The sequence below is a fragment of the Cyanistes caeruleus genome, chromosome 7, assembly GCF_971803275.1.
Source record: "Cyanistes caeruleus chromosome 7, bCyaCae1.hap1.1, whole genome shotgun sequence".
Lineage (NCBI taxonomy): Eukaryota > Metazoa > Chordata > Aves > Passeriformes > Paridae > Cyanistes > Cyanistes caeruleus.
Genome location: NC_141707.1, coordinates 9,393,303 through 9,416,481, shown reverse-complemented (window position 1 = coordinate 9,416,481; position 23,179 = coordinate 9,393,303). Strand labels below are relative to the sequence as shown.

The following is a 23,179-nucleotide window of genomic DNA, read 5'->3' as shown; positions in this document are numbered from 1 at the left end:
TCTTACAATCGATTCTGCCTTGGCAGAGGAGCCTTCCCCTAGCCCTGTCCGTGCTGATGAGGGATAACTGCCCAAAAACTGACAGGAAAAAATTGCAGTCCCTGGCCCGTGAGAGCAGTGGGCAACAGACTGCAGACAGAAATAACCTGGACACTTCCTGGAGAGGAATATTCCTGGAGAAAAGTAGCAGCCAAGAAACTCACTTAAACTGGTTAAATACCATCAAGCTTGGTTTCATTTTCATCAAGATTTGCAGGCCATCCTGGAAGTTTTAAAAGAACTTTGAATTATGATTCAGCCTGGTAATAAAACTCAGAACTGAGTGTCACTTAGTTTCATTATATTTTTCCTGAAAGGCATATTATCTGAAAGCCTAGAGCTATAATTCACTGTAGCTATTTTTCATAATTTATATGAAAGATCTCTAATAAGTGATCCCATCTATCAGCTAGCTTTATTTCTCTAAATCCATCTTCTCCATCCTCCCAAGCCTTAAGCCTGTGCAAATGCTACTGCAAACATCTGATAAATTGGATTAAAAGCAGGCTTTATTCACAAAGGGGCTGTCACAAACCAGACTGGACTTTGTGCTCCCGTTACAGGAGAGAGAGAGACACAAAGGCAAACCACAGCAGTGCTGAACTCATTGCACAGATAACTTTGGAGAGCTCACTGGATGCCTCAGCCAAGGGGATATTTTTATGGCATGCACTTCAAGCTTATACTATCTGCAGAAAGGTCAGCTAGACCAAAAAAAAAAAAAGAAGAACATGAAATTGTAATACATTATCTATTCCACGGTGATTACTAGTGTGAATATTCTTACTTTACAATAAATGTGAGCTCCTTTTATTGCAGTAAGCTATTCTGCATTTACTGTAGACTTAAAAGGGTCAGGCCTGCAGTCACTGCAAAGCAAAGCGTATTACAGAAATAAACCCCTTCTTCAGGATAATTTACTGGTATAGTCATCCCAGAGAGGATTAAACTGCTCTGGTCTGATCCTCTGGATTAGCGCCCATTAGACCTGACAGATGTTCCACTGTAACCTTGTTTCACAGGAAAAAATATTTAAAGCATTTTTTTTTTTTTTCCTGTTGCAATAACTAAAACTAAAAAGCAAAATTGTATTTTAGAAATTTCAAAAAAAAAATAAAAATAATCAAACTAATACTCTTGATTTGGCAAAACTCCCATTAGCTATATTTATATAAAAAAAAAGCCTAAAAATATATTTTTACAAAAAAATAAAAAAAATCAGTCACAACTTAAGAGCACATTTCCCTATAGTTAATTAACTGCGACATCCATGAGCACAATTAACAAAGGATTCCTTAATTTCTGGTATATTTACTTGGTGTTATAAAGACAGCACAAGGAATCAGGTTTTCTGGAAAAAAATGTACAACTTACTAACATCTCCTATCGATCTTGGTATTAGTATATAGAATTTTTTTAGTATCTTTGCATAGCACTTTTTTTTCCTCGTGCAAGCAGTCTATACATCATCCACTGATGAACTTGAAGAAATAAATTAAAAAAATAGAATACATTAATAATATTAGTACAGTCTGGTAACAAATCTAATTATTTATAAGGTTCCTGTCCTTATCAAGGCAGGGAGACCAGAGCAAAAGGTGGTTAAATACGTGGATCAAATTACTCATTGATCCTGCCAAATTCATTTCCAAGCAGTGCAGAGGGAGTTTCAGTGAGGAGACTGACAGCTGACTGGGAAAATAGCTACCAAGAAAATTGTTGGGTCTTTCTGATTACCTTACCTGAAGCTTCCCCATTAGTTGTAGGAGGTGATAACTACAACTCCCAAGGCCACAAACACTATTTCCTTGATCCCTCCTGACATTCTCCTTTTGGGCAGAGGTGTTTCCAGCAGTGACCCCACTTTTTCACTGCACTGGATGGGGATGGGCCCAAAAAGGAGAGGTATCCCATACTAATTCAACACTGGAGGCTGAAAAAAACCCACACTACCTTTATTTTTTTCTTCCAGACTACCTGCAGACAGCCAGTTCCTACCAAAACACTTATTACATACAGGAGAGCTAATCAGTATTCTGCTAAAAATGCGTACTTGAAAATGCTATTGAAGACGTGCAAATTATTATAAAACTGGTTTTTCAGCTTCCCAGTAAACACACAGACAGTACTTTGTGTTTGGGTAAACACCCTAGCATTAGGATAAATAACACAGTGAAATTAGAATGAAATAGCAAAATTTATTCCCATTAGTGCTGTTTGCTTCCTAAAGTCATCCTGATTTTGCAGCACCACATTTGCTAGCCCTACACCTAGTGATGCAAAGAGCTGAATTCCACACCCCCTGCACTAAATGGAGCCAGACAGATGAGAACAGGGCCAAAGCTGGACTCAGTGGAGAGCAGAGCAATGCAGAACAGTGTCCTGCAATGGTGAGGCTGAATTAACTGGAAAGGAAGCTTACAATGAGGCAGCAATTCGTTATCAGATTTGTCTGTCTCACTCACTTAAAGCGCTTATAGTGTACAATTACTTTTAACTGGGGCTCATAAAATCACTTGATTGGTTTTTTCTGCCATTAAAACTCACTGTTGGGCACAGGCCTGCAGAATTATTTATTTATTCTAGTGCTTTATAAGAACTGCTTTCAGGCAGAGCAGGAACTTGTAAGGTGAGAGTGCTGGCCACACATTTTTGCCTGGGAGGCTGTATTAAGAAGGAGTTCTTTATCAGTGCTTATGGAAAAACACAGGTCTAGTTATATGGAAGAAAAATTTATCCACCACATCTCTACCACTAATCTTTTGACAGAGTGGAACTGAAGGAGGCTTTGCTGTAGAAAGGAAAGATGGTTTAGCTCCAGATAATATCTTCTTCACTGAATGTTCATCACTGCTTAACGATAAGCAAGGGAAGAAGTAGCCTGGTACTCATCTCCTTTACTCCTCCACGTTAAATAGTCAAGTCACTCACTTTAATTAGAGCAGAATTTTGATTTTAAAACATCCTGGGATTTAAAACATTTTGGCTTTTAATTTCATCATAGGAGGCATGTAAATATCTGAAGATTTTTATAGCTACTTGACTTAATTCAATTGACAGGTGAGTGTCTAGCATAATTACACTCTTTGGGAAAACCAGGTTCCTCTATTTGATGCTTGCACTGACACATGGAAGTAAATGAAGGTAAATGCCTTTGAACCCTGCAGAACTCACAGCCCTGGAGATGGACTGAAAGCCCCTCTTGAGCATAAACACCGAGTGCTGAACAGATGTCAGTGTTTGTGCCTCAGTCCAAGGGTTATCACCACCTTTTCATAAGCGTTTCAGGACCTGAGGAAGGGCAAAGGACAGGGTCAGGGCCAGTTGTTTATTTATTTTACCACAGGTTAACTGACTGCCAATTGACTGGCTACTATTAATTTGTATTAAAAAGCTGCTCTGGAGCTCGTCAAGCTTTAATGAGTTGGTGAAGTTAGTTTTTGGTCTAGGAAAAATTGCCAGTAAAGTTGGGCAAGGCATCAGGGAAACAGAAAAATTGACCCTATATTAAATAGATTTAATTTGGAGCACGTGATTGACCTAGGGTACAACTTACACCTGAAATTTTGCATACTTTATATTTTCAAGGATGAGAGTTCTTGGTGATTATTGCATTCAGCTTCCCTAGCTTTGGCTAGTCATGCTTAACTGTAATCATTTTCTTTTCTGAAAGATTCAATCCATGATCTTTCTTTCTGAAAGATTCAATCAAACAACCAATGATGTTTTCAGAGCCAATGTGATAGCTGGGAGCTACCGAGGAGCACATGGTGCCCCTCTGAACTCAGCGCTCCTGGGAACCCCCACAGCAGGCTCAGTGACTTCTCTTTACAGACCCTTTTTGTGGTTCCACCTCACTATGGCTTTCCAGACCATTAATTCTTCTCATGCAAATTTACTGTCTTTTTACAGCTTGGGGGATCCATCACGACTGGCCCTATGTTATGTGCTCTAAGTTATGTGCCACGAGCACTTACCTGCCCAGCCACTGAGACAGACCCCAGCTCTGGGCACCTCTGAAACACTCCTGGGCACCTCTGAAACACCCCTGGGTACCTCTGAAACACCCCTGGGTACCTCTGAAACACTCCTGGGTACCTCTGAAACACTCCTGGGCACCTCTGAAACACCCCTGGGTACCTCTGAAACACCCCTGGGCACCTCTGAAACACCTCTGGGCACCTCTGAAACATCCCTGGGCACCTCTGAAACATCCCTGGGCACCTCTGAAACACTCCTGGGTACCTCTGAAACATCTCTGGGCACCTCTGAAACACTCCTGGATACCTCTGAAACACCCCTGGGCAGCTCTGAAACACCCCTGGGCACCTCTAAAACAGCCATGACAGCTGTGTGTGTCAGCCCAAGTCCTGGATGTGGACAGGAAACAATTCCAGCTGCAAACCAGGCCAATCTCCTCTGGCACACAGCTGATTGTCTCTATGGGTTTATCCCACTAGAAAGAACCATGCCCTACACAGACATCTGGTTATTAAACAGAACACATGGTACAGGGTGGGAACTTCTAGTTAAAAAAGTCCCCACAACCACATCAAACCCCAAAAGCCACTAGGAATTACTCTCCTGAGCTCCTTCAGTTTTCCAATTATGAATATCTATGAGTTTAAGATTTGTGTTCTGATGCAATATGATGCAGTAAATGTTTATTTTCCTAAAATTAGTCCTTAGTGTTATCACAGTCAGAACACTTCATCTAAAGAAACAAGAAAAAAAAAGAAAAAAGAAAAGGAAAATAGAAAAGAAAAAAAAAGCATCACTCCTTTTGGCATCATTAAATAATGCAAATAAATCCTTTTACTCAGAAACCCAGTGAAAAACTTTGCCCTAATGGGAAATGGGATTAAGTTTAAATTTGCCATAGAGAACAATACTTGAAAAAATCCTTCTAAAGGTTTATTCTGCTCTTGAGTTGATTCAAAATCCTACTCACAATCAGTACTGGAGCACGATGAGGACGCTTGGTCTAAGTGAAAAGGCAGCAACGCTACCAAGGCAAAGGGAAATGAGACTGTAGGAACAGTGCTTTGCAAATGCACAAAGAGATTTTGAAGATCCTGTTCCTTCATTTCTGAGATTTTTTTTTTTTTTTAAGCTGCCAAACAATGAGAAGAGGGGTCCTGATTCACCTTGGCAGATCTATGCTAGCTAAATTAGGAGTGACCTTGTAGCAGCCTCAGACACAGCATCTTTGAGATGGGATGGGCCTGCTCTTCCTTCCCTCTGAAAACATAATAAAACATACTGCAAACTTCTGAATTATCTCAGGTTGAATAAAAAAAAAGATAAGGAGAAAAGAAAGGATATTGGAGTAAGTGCAGCTGCTGCTGAAGCAAAAACTGCAACCTGTGCTATATGCAGTAGCCAGCAACCCATGGCAAATATCTTTTCCTGATGAGTTTTAATGAGTTTGCCTGACTCTTCGTGTAAGAAACAAATGGCAAACAAAGCATTTATCATTGTTGTGACCCTCAGCTGTGTAAGAAGTTGTATGAATAGATGCAACTCATGAGAATAGCTACTTTATGTGAATGCTGATACTTCTGAAGACTTCAGGCTGTACAGCTGGATAGCTGATAGCCAATAATTTCAATAAAAGTAAAAGACAATGGAAGTTTAAGAGAAAATACCACCTAAGGTTCATACACGCCTAAAAGCAAGAAGTTCACTTCATCTCCTGGCCACAAGGGAGAAATAAAAAAAAAAATGTTGTTGATTTGATACTTTTCATTTTTGTATCAGAAGATTAGGAGAAAACAAAGGACTGTGGTACAGCCATGTGTCAAGATAGATGGTTAGGCAAACACTTCTGAAGCTGACAGGGAGAAACTGAAATGACACGAGAAAGATTTATTTGCTGTCCACTTACTCAGGCAACCCTGCCACGAGGACAGCCCAACTCCAGTGCCTGACATCCAGTATCTGTACACAAACTGATGGAAAACACCTAAAAATGATTGCCACTGCCACCACTTCCAAGGGGATTCTTAGAAAAGCACCAGGAGCCATGCTGGGAATGGCTGTGATGCCAGCAGTCCTGCCTGAGAGACAAAGGTGAGGAGGTGAAGCAGAGCCCATCATCATCAGCTCCTCATCTAGAGCTGCCCCTGACCATTAGCTGCATTCTGAGAGCTGCAGGGAAAATGAGCTGCATCCACAAAACAGTCAGAGCTTCCACAAAAATACCCCACTAAAGCTCACACCTTAGCAGAAATGATACATTTAGACTCACCCTGAGTCACACTGTCGCATCTCCTGTCCTGTTTTTCTGCACTGAACGCTGTCAAAAGCCCCTGAAGTTGAGCAGAAATGCAGGGAATGACATCTTGTCATGCTGTCAGCCAAGGAAATTGGGTTTTAAATACATTTTCAATATACACTTACAAAAGCTCAGGACCAGACTAGAGGCTGAGATCTGAGAGAAGTCTGAGGGACTATTTCTGCCAATCTGTCACACACTGCAGGGCTCAGACCAGCTAGAGGAGAAGGAGATGCTAAACCACAAACCCTCTGTGAGCAGAGCTAATCCACTTGATTTGGCTTTTCCCAGAAACAGGGGCATTGCAAAATCTGTCAGGTCTGGTTTGAAACTCCAAATATTCCATGTACATCACCAACCATTTCTAATAGAGAAGTGCCTATAGATTCCTTCTGCTTTAGGGACTCTGAAGAGTAAAAAAGACAGTTTTAGAGTCCCCAGAAGTTGAAGTGGTGCTTTGCAGGTGCCTCCTCCTCAACAGCAAGGCCTCTTCTTTGTGCCTGGCTACTCCTGCTCAGTGCTTGTTTACAATTTATCTGAACAAACCAGAAAGCTGATCTAGGTTAAAAATAGGAGGGGAAAAAAAGTGTTTACTTAAAATCTGAATCAATTCATATAGCCAGTTAAGCTCCAGCATCAGCCATGAGGAAACAACAGAGAGGTTGCATGAGATGCAGAACATCTGAGAGAGATGGCCAAGAGCAACCAACCTTTTTTACAGGGGAAATCAAAGCCAATAACAAAAGCATAAGTTCCAAAAGGAATTAATGCAATGATCAAAAACTAAAATCAAGGCCTCCTAATGTCATGTGCTCTGTAGGAAAAAACAAGCCTGCACTTTTCAGTTTCCATAAAGCTACAGATTCAAAGATCTTTTCAATCTTCACAAAGAAGTTGCTTAATGGCTGTGGACTGCTCAGTTACAGCAGCATGGCCTTGAGCCTCGAGGATCCTGTGACACAACCAGGAAAAAAGACTGTAAGGGAGAAAGAATGGCTCAACACACTTGACACAAGTGCATGCTGAGAAGATGCCAGCATTGGTGGTGAGCTCAAGGCATTTGGTAACAGAAAACAATTTCTTGCACACAAATACTTCATATCCTTAAGTTATTCAGTTCTTTCTTGGTCCTAAGCCACACCTGCCCCACCAAAAATTGTCTCTTTTTACCCAAAATGAACTCCAGTTGCCTGGAAGAAACAAACAGCAGACAATGTCCCACACCATGGAAACTGGTGGCTGCACAACAGGCTTCCCAGCAGGATTCATCAGTGGAATGTATGCAAAATTAGCACTTCTAAACCTGAGAATCACTTTTGTTACACAGCAAGATCATCTATCTGCAGGGAGGCTGATTCAGGAGTCACATGAACAGCACTCCAGCTTAGCTACAGTTAGTAGTAAACCAACAAAAAAATTATATCAACACAATATGGCTATTTATAAAAAAACCAATCTGACAGTCTGGACACAGAGCTTAGCACAGCCTGCTCAAAACAGTGGTGCCAAGTAGTGGTGAGTGGACAAAAAAAAAAAATGTATGCCCAAAACTTAAAGGTCTTTGGATATTAGACTTTGGATCTCAGACTTTGGATCTCAGACTTTGGATCTCAGACTTTTTTCTTCAGCAGAGCATGGCACAACCAAGCAACTGCAGCACAGGCTGAACTCCTCTGGGCTTGAGATTTAAGTGTGGCTACTACAACATTAATGAGTAGTATCCTCAAAGTGTAACCTGCTTTTCTTTTCCATTAGGCCCTACATTATTGGAATATACATAAACCCTTGAGTCCTTTGCTCCTCTGTTCATTGAGGGTGACATGGGTTTGCCATTTCATGTATGGATTAAGATGCACTGCAAAAGTTACACTCATGCAACAGCTGACTCCAACAGCTCATCACCCTGTGGTCTTGAACACAGGTCTTGAGTGAACACAAATAACTTTAATTTTATCTTTATTTTAAGAAGAAACACTTGGCACAGACGTTCACAATATTCCTGTGCCACTTTAAAATACATTAATCTAGCACACAGTTTACCAAACAAAAAACCTGTTGCTTCTTAAAATTGTCCTAAGAATTAAAAGGAATTCACCTACTTGCTATTTTTCCATATTTATTATATATATTTTGAGCATCCAGTGAAAAAATAACTACTTTTACCAACTGAATTCCATCATATGGCAAAATACTTCATGAATATTAAAAGAGATTAAAGTATTTGAACTACTCCAGACAAGCAATTTATTTCCTCCAAACAGGGTGGAAGGGTACTCAGAAGAGGATGCTCACGTTGAAGTTTTGTGTCAAATTGTTGCCAAGAGGTGTTAAATGAAGACAAAGCACTTATTGCTCTTGTTCCAATTTCATCCTCAACAATGCAAAAGAAGCTTTTACAGATGTGTATTTAAAGCATTGTTTTATCAGCGTTTTTGGTGTGTATTTTGATCACTTTGCACGTCAAATTTCACATCAGGAAGTTTAAAATAATATGTTTAAACACACACATGCATGTGTGTGAAAACAAAGTGGATGGCAACTCCATTTATCATTATCAACCTTGTTTTCAGAAGCAGCTTTTCAAACAACTTGATCTACAAGAGCACATTAAATCAAGTAATGACCATGGCCCTGCACTGATGGCAGCAGAGCTCAGCCAGCTTCCACAATATGAGTCAGCAATTGTTCTGTGATATCTTTAATTTGGTACAAGCTAAATCCTCTTAAGAGTGCCTGCTGCAATCCAAAAGGTCAAGCAGGAAAGTGGCAGAAAATCAATACTGACAGCTTCTGTCACTCTCCACAATCTATATAGTTCTTTCTAAGCCAAATTGCTTCTTTCTAATCTTTCTAATATTTGGCTGCTCCAGTCTTTCTCATGTAACATAAAAAAAAGTATATATAGGAAAATGGGGGGGGGGGGGGGGGGGGAAGAAATAATTACTTTCCTGAAGAGAAAGTTTTAATTTTAGCATCAAAAAACAGAAAAAAGCTGGTTCTTGGCTGGGGTTTGTGCAGATACTGTTGTGATCAAAGCTGCATTTTCATATAGAGACTGTCCAAAGCCCCAGCAAAAAGACTGACTGCACTCCTGTATCAGCCACATTTTTCAGGTGGGTTAGCCCATAATTTGAAAACCAGATTAATACCAATTTGGCCCATTTGATTTTCTTACAGCTCTTTAAAAAGTGTACTTCCTCTATGTACAGGCTTATGAAGGTTATTATGAAAAGACATTGAAATAAAAATGCCAGAAGGCTTTAGCTCAAGCTTTAAAAAATGGCTTTCTTGTACCTCTAATTATGAATAAATAACAGCACTAGTAATCAATACCTGCAACCTGGAGAAAAACACTAATTTTTCAGGGAAGGGATTTTAATACAAAGAAAAGAAAAGGTCATTCTAATCTAAACCTTTAATGTTGATATGAAATTTTAACAGGTGCTGCAGCTGTTAGCAATCTTGCAGTTTAAAAAAATGCCTTAACAATAATAGTAGAAAAATACAGATTTTAGCAGACTGAAAAACAATTTGTGTCCTCAAAAAAGAAGGCTGAAAATGCATGGAAAAGAATCAATGCTCAGCAGTATCCTGCTTTTATTTGGACTCTTTCCTTGAGAATGTGAGACAAAGCTGTTGATTGTAGTAATTTTTTCTGCATCCTGAGTTTGTGAGGTTTTTGAAGCATTTTTTCACCACCTTAAAACTGGGCTTTCCAGCTCAGTTATCACAAGTGAGCAAGTGAAGCTGGGATGGTGGTCATCACTTTGGGTTTTTAAATCATTCTGCTCAATCTTTTTAAGAAAGCAGTTGAAGTATTGATTTATGTCCTTTTTAAAATAAAACCTTTCTTTGGGCAACTCAATCCAGCATCCATCTGCATGGAAATACAAACCTACAGCAGCAGCTGAAATGGAGAGCAAGAATGGCTTCAATCTCATCCCACAACCAGGGATGCTCCCCAAAACCAGCCCCAGGTGACCTAACATAGATGAGTTACGTGTTTTCTCTGGCTGAATTCCTTTAGGAAATATCAAGAACTAACTACAGGAGATTACTTACAGATTATGTTGATGGTGTCTCTACATTTTCTACCTAGAGATTTCTTGCTTTTTGGGAATACCTTGCCAAGGGAGGTGTATATGAAATTACTGCTGTGAAAAACAGCTCCTGGAAAAGTGGTGGGAAGAAGGAAAAGTTTTCACTTCTTTCTCTTCCTGTGGCCAGTGTTTGACTTCTGCTTTGAATGGCAGTCCAGCCACTGAACATACAGCTTTTAATCTTCACCTTGCACACTTAATTTTAAAAGCAATGTGAACAGAACAATTTCATAGAAACCCACTGACCTTATAAAAAGCTTCTCTACACCATTTTCTCTCATGAGCTGGTAAGATATTTACTAGCAGAAAGCTTTTACTTTTCCCATTAACAAATATCTTTTCCTCTCCCTAACTGATTCTAATCATAGTAGTCTTTATTTCATTCAAATAATTGTTAAATAAAGCATTTTTAAATAGCTTTTAAAAGTAGTAGAGACACAAAGAGGAGTAGTAGACAAAAAACAGTTCAACAGTAAAGTAAAAATACAAGTTCTTAATATTTGTCTGCTTGCATGATCTCAGAGCTCCCTGGCACCAATATTAGTTGCTTCAGTCTTTATTTTGGGGAGCTGAAGATATCAGAAGGACAGGCAGTAATGTTCTTGAAAAAAAATGTAACACCTATGTCCTACAAAACATGGCATTTTGTACCTCACTTCAAAGGTTTTCTTATATTGAGAATGTTCTGTTGCAGATTTTTTATTATTTTGATTATAGTAGTATTTTTATGATTTATTATTATGTTATGGTTTGGGTTCCTACCTCTGGAACATTAAAATAATGTTTCAAAACAGTCTCTGCTTATATAATGATGACGAAATTTTAGACTTTCAAGTCCTGTTCCTTCTCCAAAAGTGACATATATACAAGATTTCGTATATACAGATACACTTTAGTACTTCTAATTTTGCATTTTAGGGTTTCAACACTAGGTTGAGTTTGGGGGAAGAATTCTTGAACAGAGGATCATGGCATATATGCTGGCACTTATTAATGTCAGAAGAAAGCTGACAACTTTTCTGCAGCCCTCGCACACAGGGGTACCTTTTCCATGGCAAAGCCATGCTCCTGTACTCTTTTTTTTTAATTTTTCCAGCCTGAGGGGAGTAGCTCTTAATCCACTGCTGAAGGTATTGACTTGACAGGAGCAGAAAGGTGCCACCAGCATCACCCATGGGTGAGATCAATGGCAAGGTGAAGAAGTCAAGCAATAGCACCTAAATACAAGAGAGCCACATTAGTGACACTGTAAAATCAGATAACAGGGATTTGACACAACAGCACAGGGGAGAGATAAAACGTGCTGTGCTGGGCCAGCACTTACCTGCACTGAGAAGTTTAAACCCCTGCTCTCCAGATTTGATTGCCCACAGAACTATTTGGATAGTAGGCAGCAATGTATACAGCAATGCCATCACAGAAAAAAGGTGTGCAGGATTGTTATAAATGCATATCATATTATTGGCTTTTCACAAGTATTATAATGAATATTATATGTATAAGATTAGAAAATTTAGCTGAAATAATATATTAAAAATATAAATATAAAAATATTTAATAAGAATATAATATATAATATATATGATTATTAAAAATATTCTTTATTTCTGTTATTAATGAAATTTAGAGATAGTGGTATAATACATATATGTTAAGCTATGACATAGCATTAAAACAAAAACTACTTTTGTTTGTATAACCCAAAGACTGAAAAAGATGGCTGGAGACCCTTTTTTTTTTCCTCTTTTGTAAACTATCTTACCCAGGTGAAGACAGCAGTGACCAGAACTCTGGGGGGGAGGATTTATGCATTTCTGGTATCAGAGAATGTAAATCTCGATGGCACCAAGAGGATTGATCTATTGGGAAGGGGGCAAGAGAAAACTAAACAGAAGAACACCAAAGATCCTAAGAAGAAATGTATGAATATGTATGAGAATTTATGGATATGTAGTAGGGTTCTGTTTTTAAGGGACAATCCTTTGTCACTAAGGTGTGCTCTCTTGGCTGAATGCAGAGACACCCAGCTGTATCTGTATACTTTATTTTTTCTCCTAATTGTCTTTTTATTAAACTTTTAAATTCTATAAAAATTATGTGAACCTTGTTTTTCACAGGATCTCTCCAGTGCTACGTAACTAAAAGCAAACACTGATCATTTGACTGCAGAAGCTAGAACCTCTGTGAAACAGAACTTGACTGAACAATAAATTCAACTGCAAATTTACTAATTATTTTAAGATTACAGCATGTTGTGTTACACACACAGAGCTATATACCCTGGCCACTAGCAGAAAGTGTTCATTACAAAAGCAGTCATGCTTCAGCGACAGCAATTATCATCTCACACTTGTTAAATGCCACACAAAATGAGACTTGCCTCAGATGGTTTCATTTCAGCCCACCTGACCTGAATCAAGCTAAAGATGCTAAAAAGCTACACTCAATGCAACAGCTCACTCCAACTGTTGATCACTGTGTGCTCTTTTCATGGGTTTTGGTATGAAAACATCGGAGTGAATGCAAGTAACAAATTTAATTTTTATCTTTATTTTAAAAAGAAATCATCCATGCCTGCATTCATCATGGAAAAACAATTTTACAGATTTCATTTCAACAGATGTAGCTTGACATTATTTTAAAGACTGCACTTCAGATTGGATTTATTCCATGTTTATAATACTGAATTACATATATTAGCAACATGATAAGTGATATATTTGGGGTGAACAGATTTCCTCATTTAAAATACGCGAATACAAACTGTAAGAGAACCTGGAAAAATGGTTTCAACCTGCAGAAATTCAAGAGCACTTGGTACAAGAGTAATCAGGCCTCCTGTATTCCTGCTGAAGGCTCCCTGCCATTTGATTCCGCTAGTTAAGTTACAGGTGGCAGAAAGCACAGCACAGGGGGAGGATCCATGCTTGGGACATCACTTTCTTTTCCTGTCAAGGCTCTAAAGGAGCCCCAAGCACGCTGTAGCTCTCTTAGAGAATGACAACAGAAAACAAGTGTGAATGAAAGGCTGAGGAGTTGCCAAAACCTGCCAAGAAAACAGCACTTACCTTTCCACTAATTAAAGCACAAAAAGGAGCTGCCTTCCCAGAGCCTCTACAGGGGTGGGCTCTCAGGCAGCTTTTCTGAAACATAAACCAACAGAATGAAGGTCTCCTGGCAATCTTTCTTCCCTCATTTCACACATCTTTCTAAAGCCCATTGAAGCTGATTTTTCCTGCCATTTATATCCAGGTAACAGGGGAGAACTAAGGACTGTTCTCTCAGCTCCCTCTCATTCCAATTGTTTGGCAGAGCACAGATTCAGTCCATTTTTAATAGCAAAGAAAAGCTTCTCAATAAAAGGGAACAGACTGAGGGAAAGAAAAGTGCTGATGAACTACAGATACTAACTTTCTTTAGCATATAAATCATAGATTTGATCAGGACTGATAAAATCAGTAATACATCAAAGCAAAAAAAGTTCCTCTAAACTCTCCATCAACAGGATGTGTTGAATTACCAAACTTAAAATGTTTGCATTTTCCTCTCAGCTCTGTATGCATGAAATTCTGTTTAGAAGTTTGCATAACTTTTATGTTGGGAAGCAATTTTTTTTCTAAATTATAAAATCTAACCTGTTAGAACCAGATCTCCCAGGGGAAGTTAAGACCTCAAAGTCAGTGAAGATGTGAAAGCTCAGTCTCAAGGAACAATAGATGGTACCCCCATTTTCAAGAACCATTTTCTCCTCATTTCTTTGTCTACATATGAAGGATATATCTGGAAAAAAATATTTGATTTCTATAAGACTGCCTAGCCCAAAGACAAGAACAGCCAATTGTCATGGATTACTTTACCTTTAAGGGAGTTGGAATTGCTGAGAACTGCTTGGAGTCTTTTCTCCTGACCAATTATCGGTCATTGCTGGGAATTGACAGCAGTTTAGGCCATTGAAAAGTGGGATCAACTTGTGAACCCTACTTTAAAATGTAAAACCAGAGCTCTCTTGGCTCTCTCTTTGTTTCCTGGCTGTGGAGGGTGGCGGAGCTCCAGGCCTCCCGTCCCTGCCCAGGCCATGCGGCCGGGCGGGGATGGGGCCGGGCCTGCCCCGTCTCCCGGCCGGGAGATGGGGGGGCCTGGGGAAGGTTTTCCCCGGGCCGGGCCGGGCCGAGCCGATCTCTGGCTCGGCTGCAGGTTTTGCTGTAACTAATTCACTAGAAACTGCCCAGTGAAGAAAGAGAGAGGCTCTGGACTTGCAGCGGGCTGGAGCAGCGACCACACGCTCCAGAGCAGCCATGAGGAACCTTCCATCACAGACGGCTCCAGCTCCTGTTCGGCAGAGATCTCCGAACCATCTACAAAAGCCTGGGCAAGATTTTAACTCTTTCATTACCCAGATGAGACTTGCGGATTAATCTTTTTATCCAGAGAGAGAGAGAGAGAGAGATCAACATGAAAAGAGACTTTATAAACTACCAGTGACAGGAAAGAAAAGAAGCTTCAGGAAAGGTAGAGAATTAAGAAGATGCTTTAATTAAGCTGAAATATCTCCCTGTTAAAACTATGGAGATGGACAATGAAGTCCTGAAAAGAACTCCTTTAATTCATGATGCAAGATCTAGAGAGGAATAGTGTTCAAAGTGTAAATTTGAGTAAAAAGTAGAGTAATTATAGTATAGTGAAGTGCTGGGAGATTTGAAGCCTTGAGAGGCAATGAGAAAACTCTTTTCTAGTGAAGCTCACAGAAACAGATGAAGAACACTTTTTTGCCTTTGAATAACTTATCTTTAAAAATGCTATCTCTAGACTCATGGCCCATACACACTTCAGAGTGATGTGAAAATGGGAGGAGTGAACTCTAATAATAGCAGCTCTGAGCAGCTAACATTAGGGCAATAGAAAACTATAACAAAAATAGTTTTCTTGCGAGAAACTCCATAAATTAACAGGAAGAAACTTCTGTTTCCCTACAAAGATGAGTGAAAAGACTATAGCAAGAATTGGGACTGTTTTAACCATCAGAGTTCCAAAGTTTTTGTCTCTGTTGTCATGTGAACAAGGGAATAGTGGGTAGATAGGACATGAAGAGGTTTTTCTGGAAGTTTATTCTGGTGTTCTTATTGTTGTAGTTTGTCAATAAACTTTCTTTTTTTCCCCTTCTAAGTTGTATGCCTGTTTTGCTCTTGTTCTAATCCATATCTCACAGAAAGAAATAAGTAATTTTCCTAGTTATTGGTTTAAAACCACGACACCAATAATAGTCAATAATAGTCTCTCTCCCTATATATATATATATAAAATAGTCTCAACAGGTGAGTGTTGAATAGTGTCCTGCAATGTGATGCTTAAAAAAAAACAGTAAGCAAGACAAGACTTGAGTTTAGCTTTCTGAAGGCAACCTTAAGACTCAATATGCAGCCCCTTTTATTGTTTAAAATGTGATATTACATGTTTGGGACAAAAGCTGCAGTTTTGGGAGCTTTACTATTACATACAAATGTAGCACCAGGCTATAGTCAGACAAAAGTTGTAACAACTGATATTGTTCAGCAGATTTCTGTGTGCACATCTCCCACAGGATGATGAAACTCACTCAACAGTCCATTTTAAATGATGTAACTGTCTTCAAATGCTGATATTTGTCTGAAATATTTCTGAAAAAATATTTTGTGTTTCCACAGGCATAATCAATGCTCGTATTACTGCATCACCAATATTTCTTTTAAAAACACTTTTTGGAAATAACTCCTATTGTATTGTATTGTATTGTATTGTATTGTATTGTATTCTATTCTATTCTATTCTATTCTATTCTATTCTATTCTATTCTATTCTATTCTATTCTATTCTATTCTATTCTATTCCAGTGAATTCAGTCAATAAGTGGCTGCAATCCATGCCTACACAGCTCTCCCTGGTCTGGAAGTTCAGATCAGTAATCAGCTGACTGAAAACTTAACTCCTCACAGTTTTTTTCCCCCTCTGTTCCCCCAACACCACGTGTGCCTTTTACACCTGCAAGGAAACCAGGAGATTTGATATTAAACTACAATACAGCTGGAAATCGGAGCAGCAAGCAATTTAGATCTGCTCATGCTGATGTCCCACCCTGCTTGATGTGTTTGACCTCAGCAAGAAACAAGCTGACAGGCCACTGTCTTTAACCATGGCAGTGATGGAAAAAGGAGGACCTGCCTGCTGCAAAATGTGTCGGTGTCAAGTGCAGTGGAAGAAAGTGATGCACATAATCAGCTTGGGCTGTTTGCCTCAGACAGCCACACTCGCTCTTCAGAAACTCACCCTGGACATTTATGCTGTGTTTGTGTTTGTGTTTCTAACCAAAGCCCAAGAGAGGCTGGGCAGGCATCATCCTGAAAGCTCAATCTAAAGGAGTAGTTTTCCATAAGAACATTTGCTGCTCCAAAGCAAACAGGTTTTGAGAGGCCTCATGGCAATCAAATTACAGCTGATAGAGCCAAACTTGAGAAGGTGAAATTAACTGGCAAAAGGAAATGGATAATTTGTGGTCCCTTTTCTTTCTCCCTAATCCCAACACTTCTAGGAAGCACCACCACAAGGAGTAAAGGCAAACAGGAGATGCTGCATTCAATTACATCTGCCTGAGAACCAGAGTGGCACTGCAAGTCAGCAGGCCTCAACATATACTAGGATTCCTACAAAGGAGCCTTCAAAAGGCACTGAGGAACCCAGAGAGCCCTCAGGCACCCACCCACCAACACATCACCCACTTTTCTCAGTTTGGAAGTGAATTTGAACCTTTTCTCAATAAATTTATAAATTCATATAACCAAACCATAAATTCATATAAGCAGGCCATACCAACAAAGGCCTGTCTCTTATTGCCACTGCAGCACTGCCTATTGTTTCCCAAGCAAATTCCACCCCAATCCCCCCCACTCAGTTCAGCCATGCCCTTTTACTCTGCCCTTATGTCACAGGAACAGAAAGGTAACCCTGCTGGCTTGAACAGCTTGTGTGATTTTCTAGGTACAGTCTGAACAACTAATAGAAATGATTTGAAACAAATGAAAAAAACATAAACATGGCACAATTTAGAATGACAAAATGGTTTGGGTTGGAAAGGACCTTAAAGATCATCTCATCCAACCCCCTGCCCTCAGCACAGAAACCTCTTCCACTAGACCAGTTTTTCAAAACCTGGAATTTCTTTTTCCTTCCTTCCAAAGAGGATGGACAATTTTTTGCAGTTATTTGCCTCTGTATAATTATAATCTTCACATGATTTTTGTATTAGAATGAAGTTTCGTATCAGCTGAGAGATAAAGGGATAGTTTTATCTCTGACAGCTACTCACAGAAGCTGCAAATCAGCTTTCTTAAATGGATGTCATATGGCAAATGCTAAAATTCATTGTGGGCTGACTTTGTCTGAGATTTTATAAGAAAAGTCTGCTACTCCAGTCACTTCCTAAATGACAATATTTTACATCTATATTGGTGTAAGAACAGAATGCCAGTAAGGTCCATCTGCTGGGACCAGGACTGTACAAACACACAGAAAAGGACAGTTTGCCTTCAAGAGTGAGATGCCAAGAAAGCAAAGAATTTCCAGGGGGGGGAAAAGTTTATGTTTATGTTACAAATACCTTATTAGCTTCAAATAAGAACATGAGTTTCCTGAATGTGTGCTTGAATTAATTACAGTGGTGTATCACAGTGGGGAGAGTATCCCTCGTTTGGATGAGTGGGTATATTAATAACTTTTATACATGTGTGCTAACTAATTTTGAACAGAGACAACCCAAAATTAAATAATAAACTCACAGGAGGGCGAAAGCCTTCTACACAAAAAGGAGTATGTGTTAGTACAGCAAGTTTCTTTGTATGGACTATACAACTAATAATTACAACTCTACTAGAAAGTCTTACAGGAAAAATAAATGCCTCTAGTGAGAAAATGGTATCTCAATTTAAAATAGAAGAAAAAGATAAAAGGGAGCAAAGGAAGGAAGTAGATATTTCATAGTCTGTAGGATCCCTTATTGTGCTCTCCTCCCAGACCAACTTACTGGCAAGCAGGGAGAGCTGAAACAAGAGTGGTGATACTGTGTACTTCCCTACTGGACAGTGTGCCTGAATTTCCCAGTGCACCCACCCTAACATTGGTAATAGCTGTGCTAAATAATGAAATATCAGCGTCCATTCTCCCAGCAAACACCTCACAAACCCACAGATGTACCCACAGCACCACTGCCAGCAGCTCCCATGGCCAGATGGAAGGAGGGAGCACATGCAGGCACTTCCAGCAGACAAAAACTGCATTCTCTTCAACAAATTATCCTGGGGAGAGGACATGATGCACATGTTCCTCAACTCAGATCTTTCACCAGAGAGTACATGCTTGTCTTAGTGAATCATACTGTGACAGAGCAAGAATTGCCAGTCAGAAGGGGAAAAAGAACAAATAGTGGATGCTAACCCCCAGTCACGTTTCTCAATGGTCTAATCTCCATAAAATTAGATTTGAGAAAGAGGAGATCAAGTTTATATTTTCTTTTCTCTGATTTTTTTATACATAGGAAAATTTGCGGTGGATGACATCCACAGGCTGCAGGAATCTGCTCAAAAAATTACTTAAGTGTTTGCAGCTAAATTTTCTGCATTTTTTAAAAAAATCTAGAAACACAACAGGTAAGCAAGAAGGACTGACTGCCCTCCAGCTCTTAACCAAAACTGAATCTGAATGGCACCTTGAAAATCCAGGGATTGTGCAATGAATGCAGTGCCATCAGGTACTGTGTGGTAAAGTTATCACATCCCAACTGAGCCTTGCTGGGTTCTGCACCATCAGCCTTATCCTATGCCTGGTGTAGGACAAGGAAAAAAAATCCCAGTTTTAAAGAAATGGAGACAAACAATACAAAGAAATAAAGGAAATAACTTTATGGTATTTGGAGAAATTACTTTTTTCCTTATTCTTCACTTTTATGGAGGCAACACACTGTTTTGAGTAAATGTGCTCTTCAAAACTAATTGGTGAAGGTTTGGGGTTTTGTCTTTTTTGTCCACTCTCCAAATATATATTTTCATTGCCTGCTTTATGTAGTTACTGTAGCAATGTTGTAATTTACTGTTTTATCCTACCTTTCAGCCTTTTCACAGCCAAGTCTCTACCGTATGATAACCAAGAATCAAGTTGCTGCTTATAAAAATATAAACCTGAAGTTCAGTTGAGTTTCTCCAGCTTTACTCCCATAGGAATTTAGACTTTGACACCTGACCTAAGTATTCTAGACAGAGGTTTTGGCAATATCTGTTCATTTTAACCTGATTTCCCCAGAGAACAGCAGTGCCAATAACACAATTAGACCTACCAGGTCATATCAATATGCATTGTGCTGCATGGTTGGAAGATCTCAACAAAACCATTTCTAAGCTATGTAGACAGCTGCATTTCTAATAAAATATTTTATTTTCAAAGACTAAAGTCATATTGAACAACAAATGCATCATTTACTCCACAGGAAAAATGGCCTTTGGGGGTACCTTGAAAACACACCGTTCTCTCCACTGTGACCTCCCTTTCTTTCACTCGCTGAAAAATACTGAGCAATTAAGTAGGTTGCTATATTTGGTATGCCCAAACTTCACAGGTTGATAGCATAATGATTTTAATAACCACTTTAAATGTAACATAGTGACAAGTTGACACCCGAGGTTTGCATCCTGCAATTTGATTTCTCCAGAATTCTGTTATGCCTCAGGAATAGTAATATGATTAGGAATAATTTCTTGTTAGTGCTTCTTACTTTTAACTTTTCCCCTCTTCTTTTTTCTCCCATTATAAATATTGAAGAGGTACTAAGCACAGGCTCCGTGGTGGGTACCAAAAGTTGACTCTTCTACAAAGGCTCCTGGTTCTACCTTTATCAAAAGGAATGAACTAACATTACCAGAAGCATTCAAATCAAAGGCAGTTTCCCCTTGTGAAAATGTGAACATTAATACAATATTATAATATTTTAACACAATGTAATACCAATAAAAATTTCAAAAAGCACTTGCAGAGCATCAGAGTTTGCCTCCATTGACAACAGCCAGGACCCACAGCTCAGAAAGAATTACCTTGTCCCTTTGCCCTCACAAGAACATGAAGCAAAATATTCTTGAGTGTTTTAGGCAGTGTGAAAGCTTCAGCCTCCAGCAGCCCAGAGAGGGAACCTGGACTCACTCACACACAACGTGGCCTCATTTCTTGGTCAGGAAAAAGGTAACATGAGAGATGTGAAATGGTGTAATGTATTATTTTTCATTTTGGTATTTTATACAGCGCTTTTCCCAGGTTTCAGGCATTTTGATCCATCCCTGTGTTTTGACACTGGCTCTCCAAGTTCTGTGTGTGTACTGAAAATAACTTTAATTGGAAGTGCAGTTTACAGAGAGTTGGTGTTTAGCACATTTCCATGAGCTGCAGCAAAGTTTACAAAGTGTTTCACTCCTTTTAGATGAAAATGGGTGTAATAAATTCCACATTTTAAGAATGCACATGGAAACCACAGAGTCACTGAAAAACACTACATATCCATCTTTGACATATTCCTGCCTCTGTACATTTTTTAAGAGTTCTTAAAGCCCACACTCTTTATATTGTCAGTGTGAACACATGTAATTTTGTTTGCTTGAGTCGAGTCAAAGGGAATACTTTGGAGTCACTGAGCACCATTTCATGAAATGTCTGGTTTGCTATGATTATATATAATACATTTATGATGAAGAATACTCATCTACTCATCTGTTCTTCAAGGCAGGTAAATCTTCATTGAATTTACAATGTCAGACTTCCTTACATACAAGATCACTATAATTTCAAGACTGCATCATAAATAATGTAGCAAATTCGGAAGGAATACAAATGATACACATAGAAAGCATCTTTCCATCACCCTGATTTCATGATCCTTAAAGAACTTTAAAATGTAGCTGAGCAATTCTCAGTAGTGTACAAGAAGCAGCTTATGGAAAACATTTTAAGGTCTTTAACTACAGAATATCTACCCCTGCTTTTCTGCATCCCATCTTGAACTAATTACACCTCTGCTTATGCCACAAGTTTTCTGGAAGATGCAGAGAAGTCATAAAAAGTACTTAGAAAGTACTTTAATGCCATTTTCATGTTCTAATGATGATTAACCAAAGCTGTTTTATATGCAGCGTATACTGTGAGAAATCAGCAAAACTCGTACTCATTCAAAGTACATTGGGCAAACAGCAGTCTACCAAAAGTAGCATTTGCTACTTGCACATGATGAAACAGCCCTCCAGTTTAAACAGTCTGCTTCCTCATTCATGTTTTACATTTTCAAACACCCTTCTTGGCATTTTATTGCTGTATCGGAAATAATAAGGCATAATACTTCTGGTCAGGCATTAATCATCGCCTTTAAACTGTGTGTAATGAACAGCTTTCCTCTCTGCCTTGAGGAAAAACCTGCTATTTTTTCTTAAGACATAATGGGATTCAGTTGCCTTAGCAAGCCTAGAGATGAGGCAGTTTTTTTGATTCTCCAGAGTGTCTGTAACTTGACAGGACCTACATAACACCCACACATTTCTGGAGCAGTAGCTGCTGGCCAGACAAAATATTTTAGAGCACTGAATACATTAGATCTTCTATTTATAGGCAGCTAAGTCCACCCACCTTGTTAATTTTCACTTTGGAAGTCTGTTAAAAATGTTTTTGGCAACCCGAAAAAGTTCTGCTTGACCTACCAACACTAAAAAATATCTGGAAGACAACACTTGTCTCAAAATAAGAATTGTAGAGCCATGTCCTGATACCCCTTGTAACTGGAGTTATTTTAACAGCATGCTGAGCACAGATTAATTTTTCCTGAGACTAGTAAAGCCTTTGACTAGTAAATGCCAGCTCTTTCCTGGGGAAAATGCTTAGTATCTCATTTTAAAAATTTGCTTAGATACAATATTCACTTACATTTTGCAATAAATATATTAATGCACATATACAGAAAAAATTTGCAGGTGATTCTTACCAAGGTCTTTTGTCATTTATTTTGCATAAGATTGATCTTGTCTTACAAATGCAGTAATAACCACCTCCAACACCATATTTCTAACTGGTAAAATCTCAAGTTTAAACTCACATACATGTTTTTAACTCAGAACTGCAAATCTTGGCAGCTGAATGAATTTAAAATTTTTTGCAGTAGTGTTACTTGTAAAAGCATATTACTTTGAGTTTAAAATGTGAGTTATGCAATGCTTGCCCTGCTCAATGGTACTGCTCTGCAAAGACTTGACTGACTGACCCAAACTTCCCTCTCAGGTCCACATCCTGAGGTGCTCATCCCAGTTTCATGGAACAATTCCCTCTCCACCCTCTGTGTTTCAGAACATCAGGGTCAGATATCCACACTTCAAATTCCTGTGTTTTTTTGCTCATTTGCAATTTTTAACTCTTTCCTATTCAACGAGAAACAGGCTAAAATTATCAGCTCAAATAACATTTTCTGACTGTGTCAGTAATTCAGCTGAACACTCTACATTGATTTCTCACCTACTGTTTAAGTGACATAGGGAAAAACTGCAGAGTACTGAAATGCTAAATCCAATCTATACCCACTTCAATGATAGTGACTCTATTATCTGTGCAGTCAGTAAAATCTAACTGTTTTTCCAATTCTTCCAAATGCTTTGAACACCCTCCTCCACCCCCACAAGTAACACTGCAGCTGTAGTCCCAAATACAGGTGTATATATAAAAG

The 23,179-nt window shown here is 39.0% G+C and overlaps 1 protein-coding gene across 4 annotated transcripts in view; it reads right to left on the bottom strand.

Annotated features, from left to right (window-relative positions):
- The window catches only part of ZNF804A (zinc finger protein 804A), a 148,543-nt gene that overhangs the window by 37,760 nt on the left and 87,604 nt on the right, over positions 1-23,179 (bottom strand). Inside the window, exon 1 of one of the 4 annotated variants that reach the window (XM_086898327.1) lies at positions 14,398-14,751. The exons of 2 other annotated variants lie outside the window; for them this stretch is intronic. In XM_086898327.1, the coding sequence (XP_086754453.1) occupies positions 14,398-14,493 (96 nt within the window). In that variant the 5' untranslated portion in view covers positions 14,494-14,751. Of the gene's footprint in view, positions 1-14,273; positions 14,752-23,179 lie in introns of those variants that run through there. One more of the 4 variants, XM_086898329.1, reaches the window with a different exon arrangement.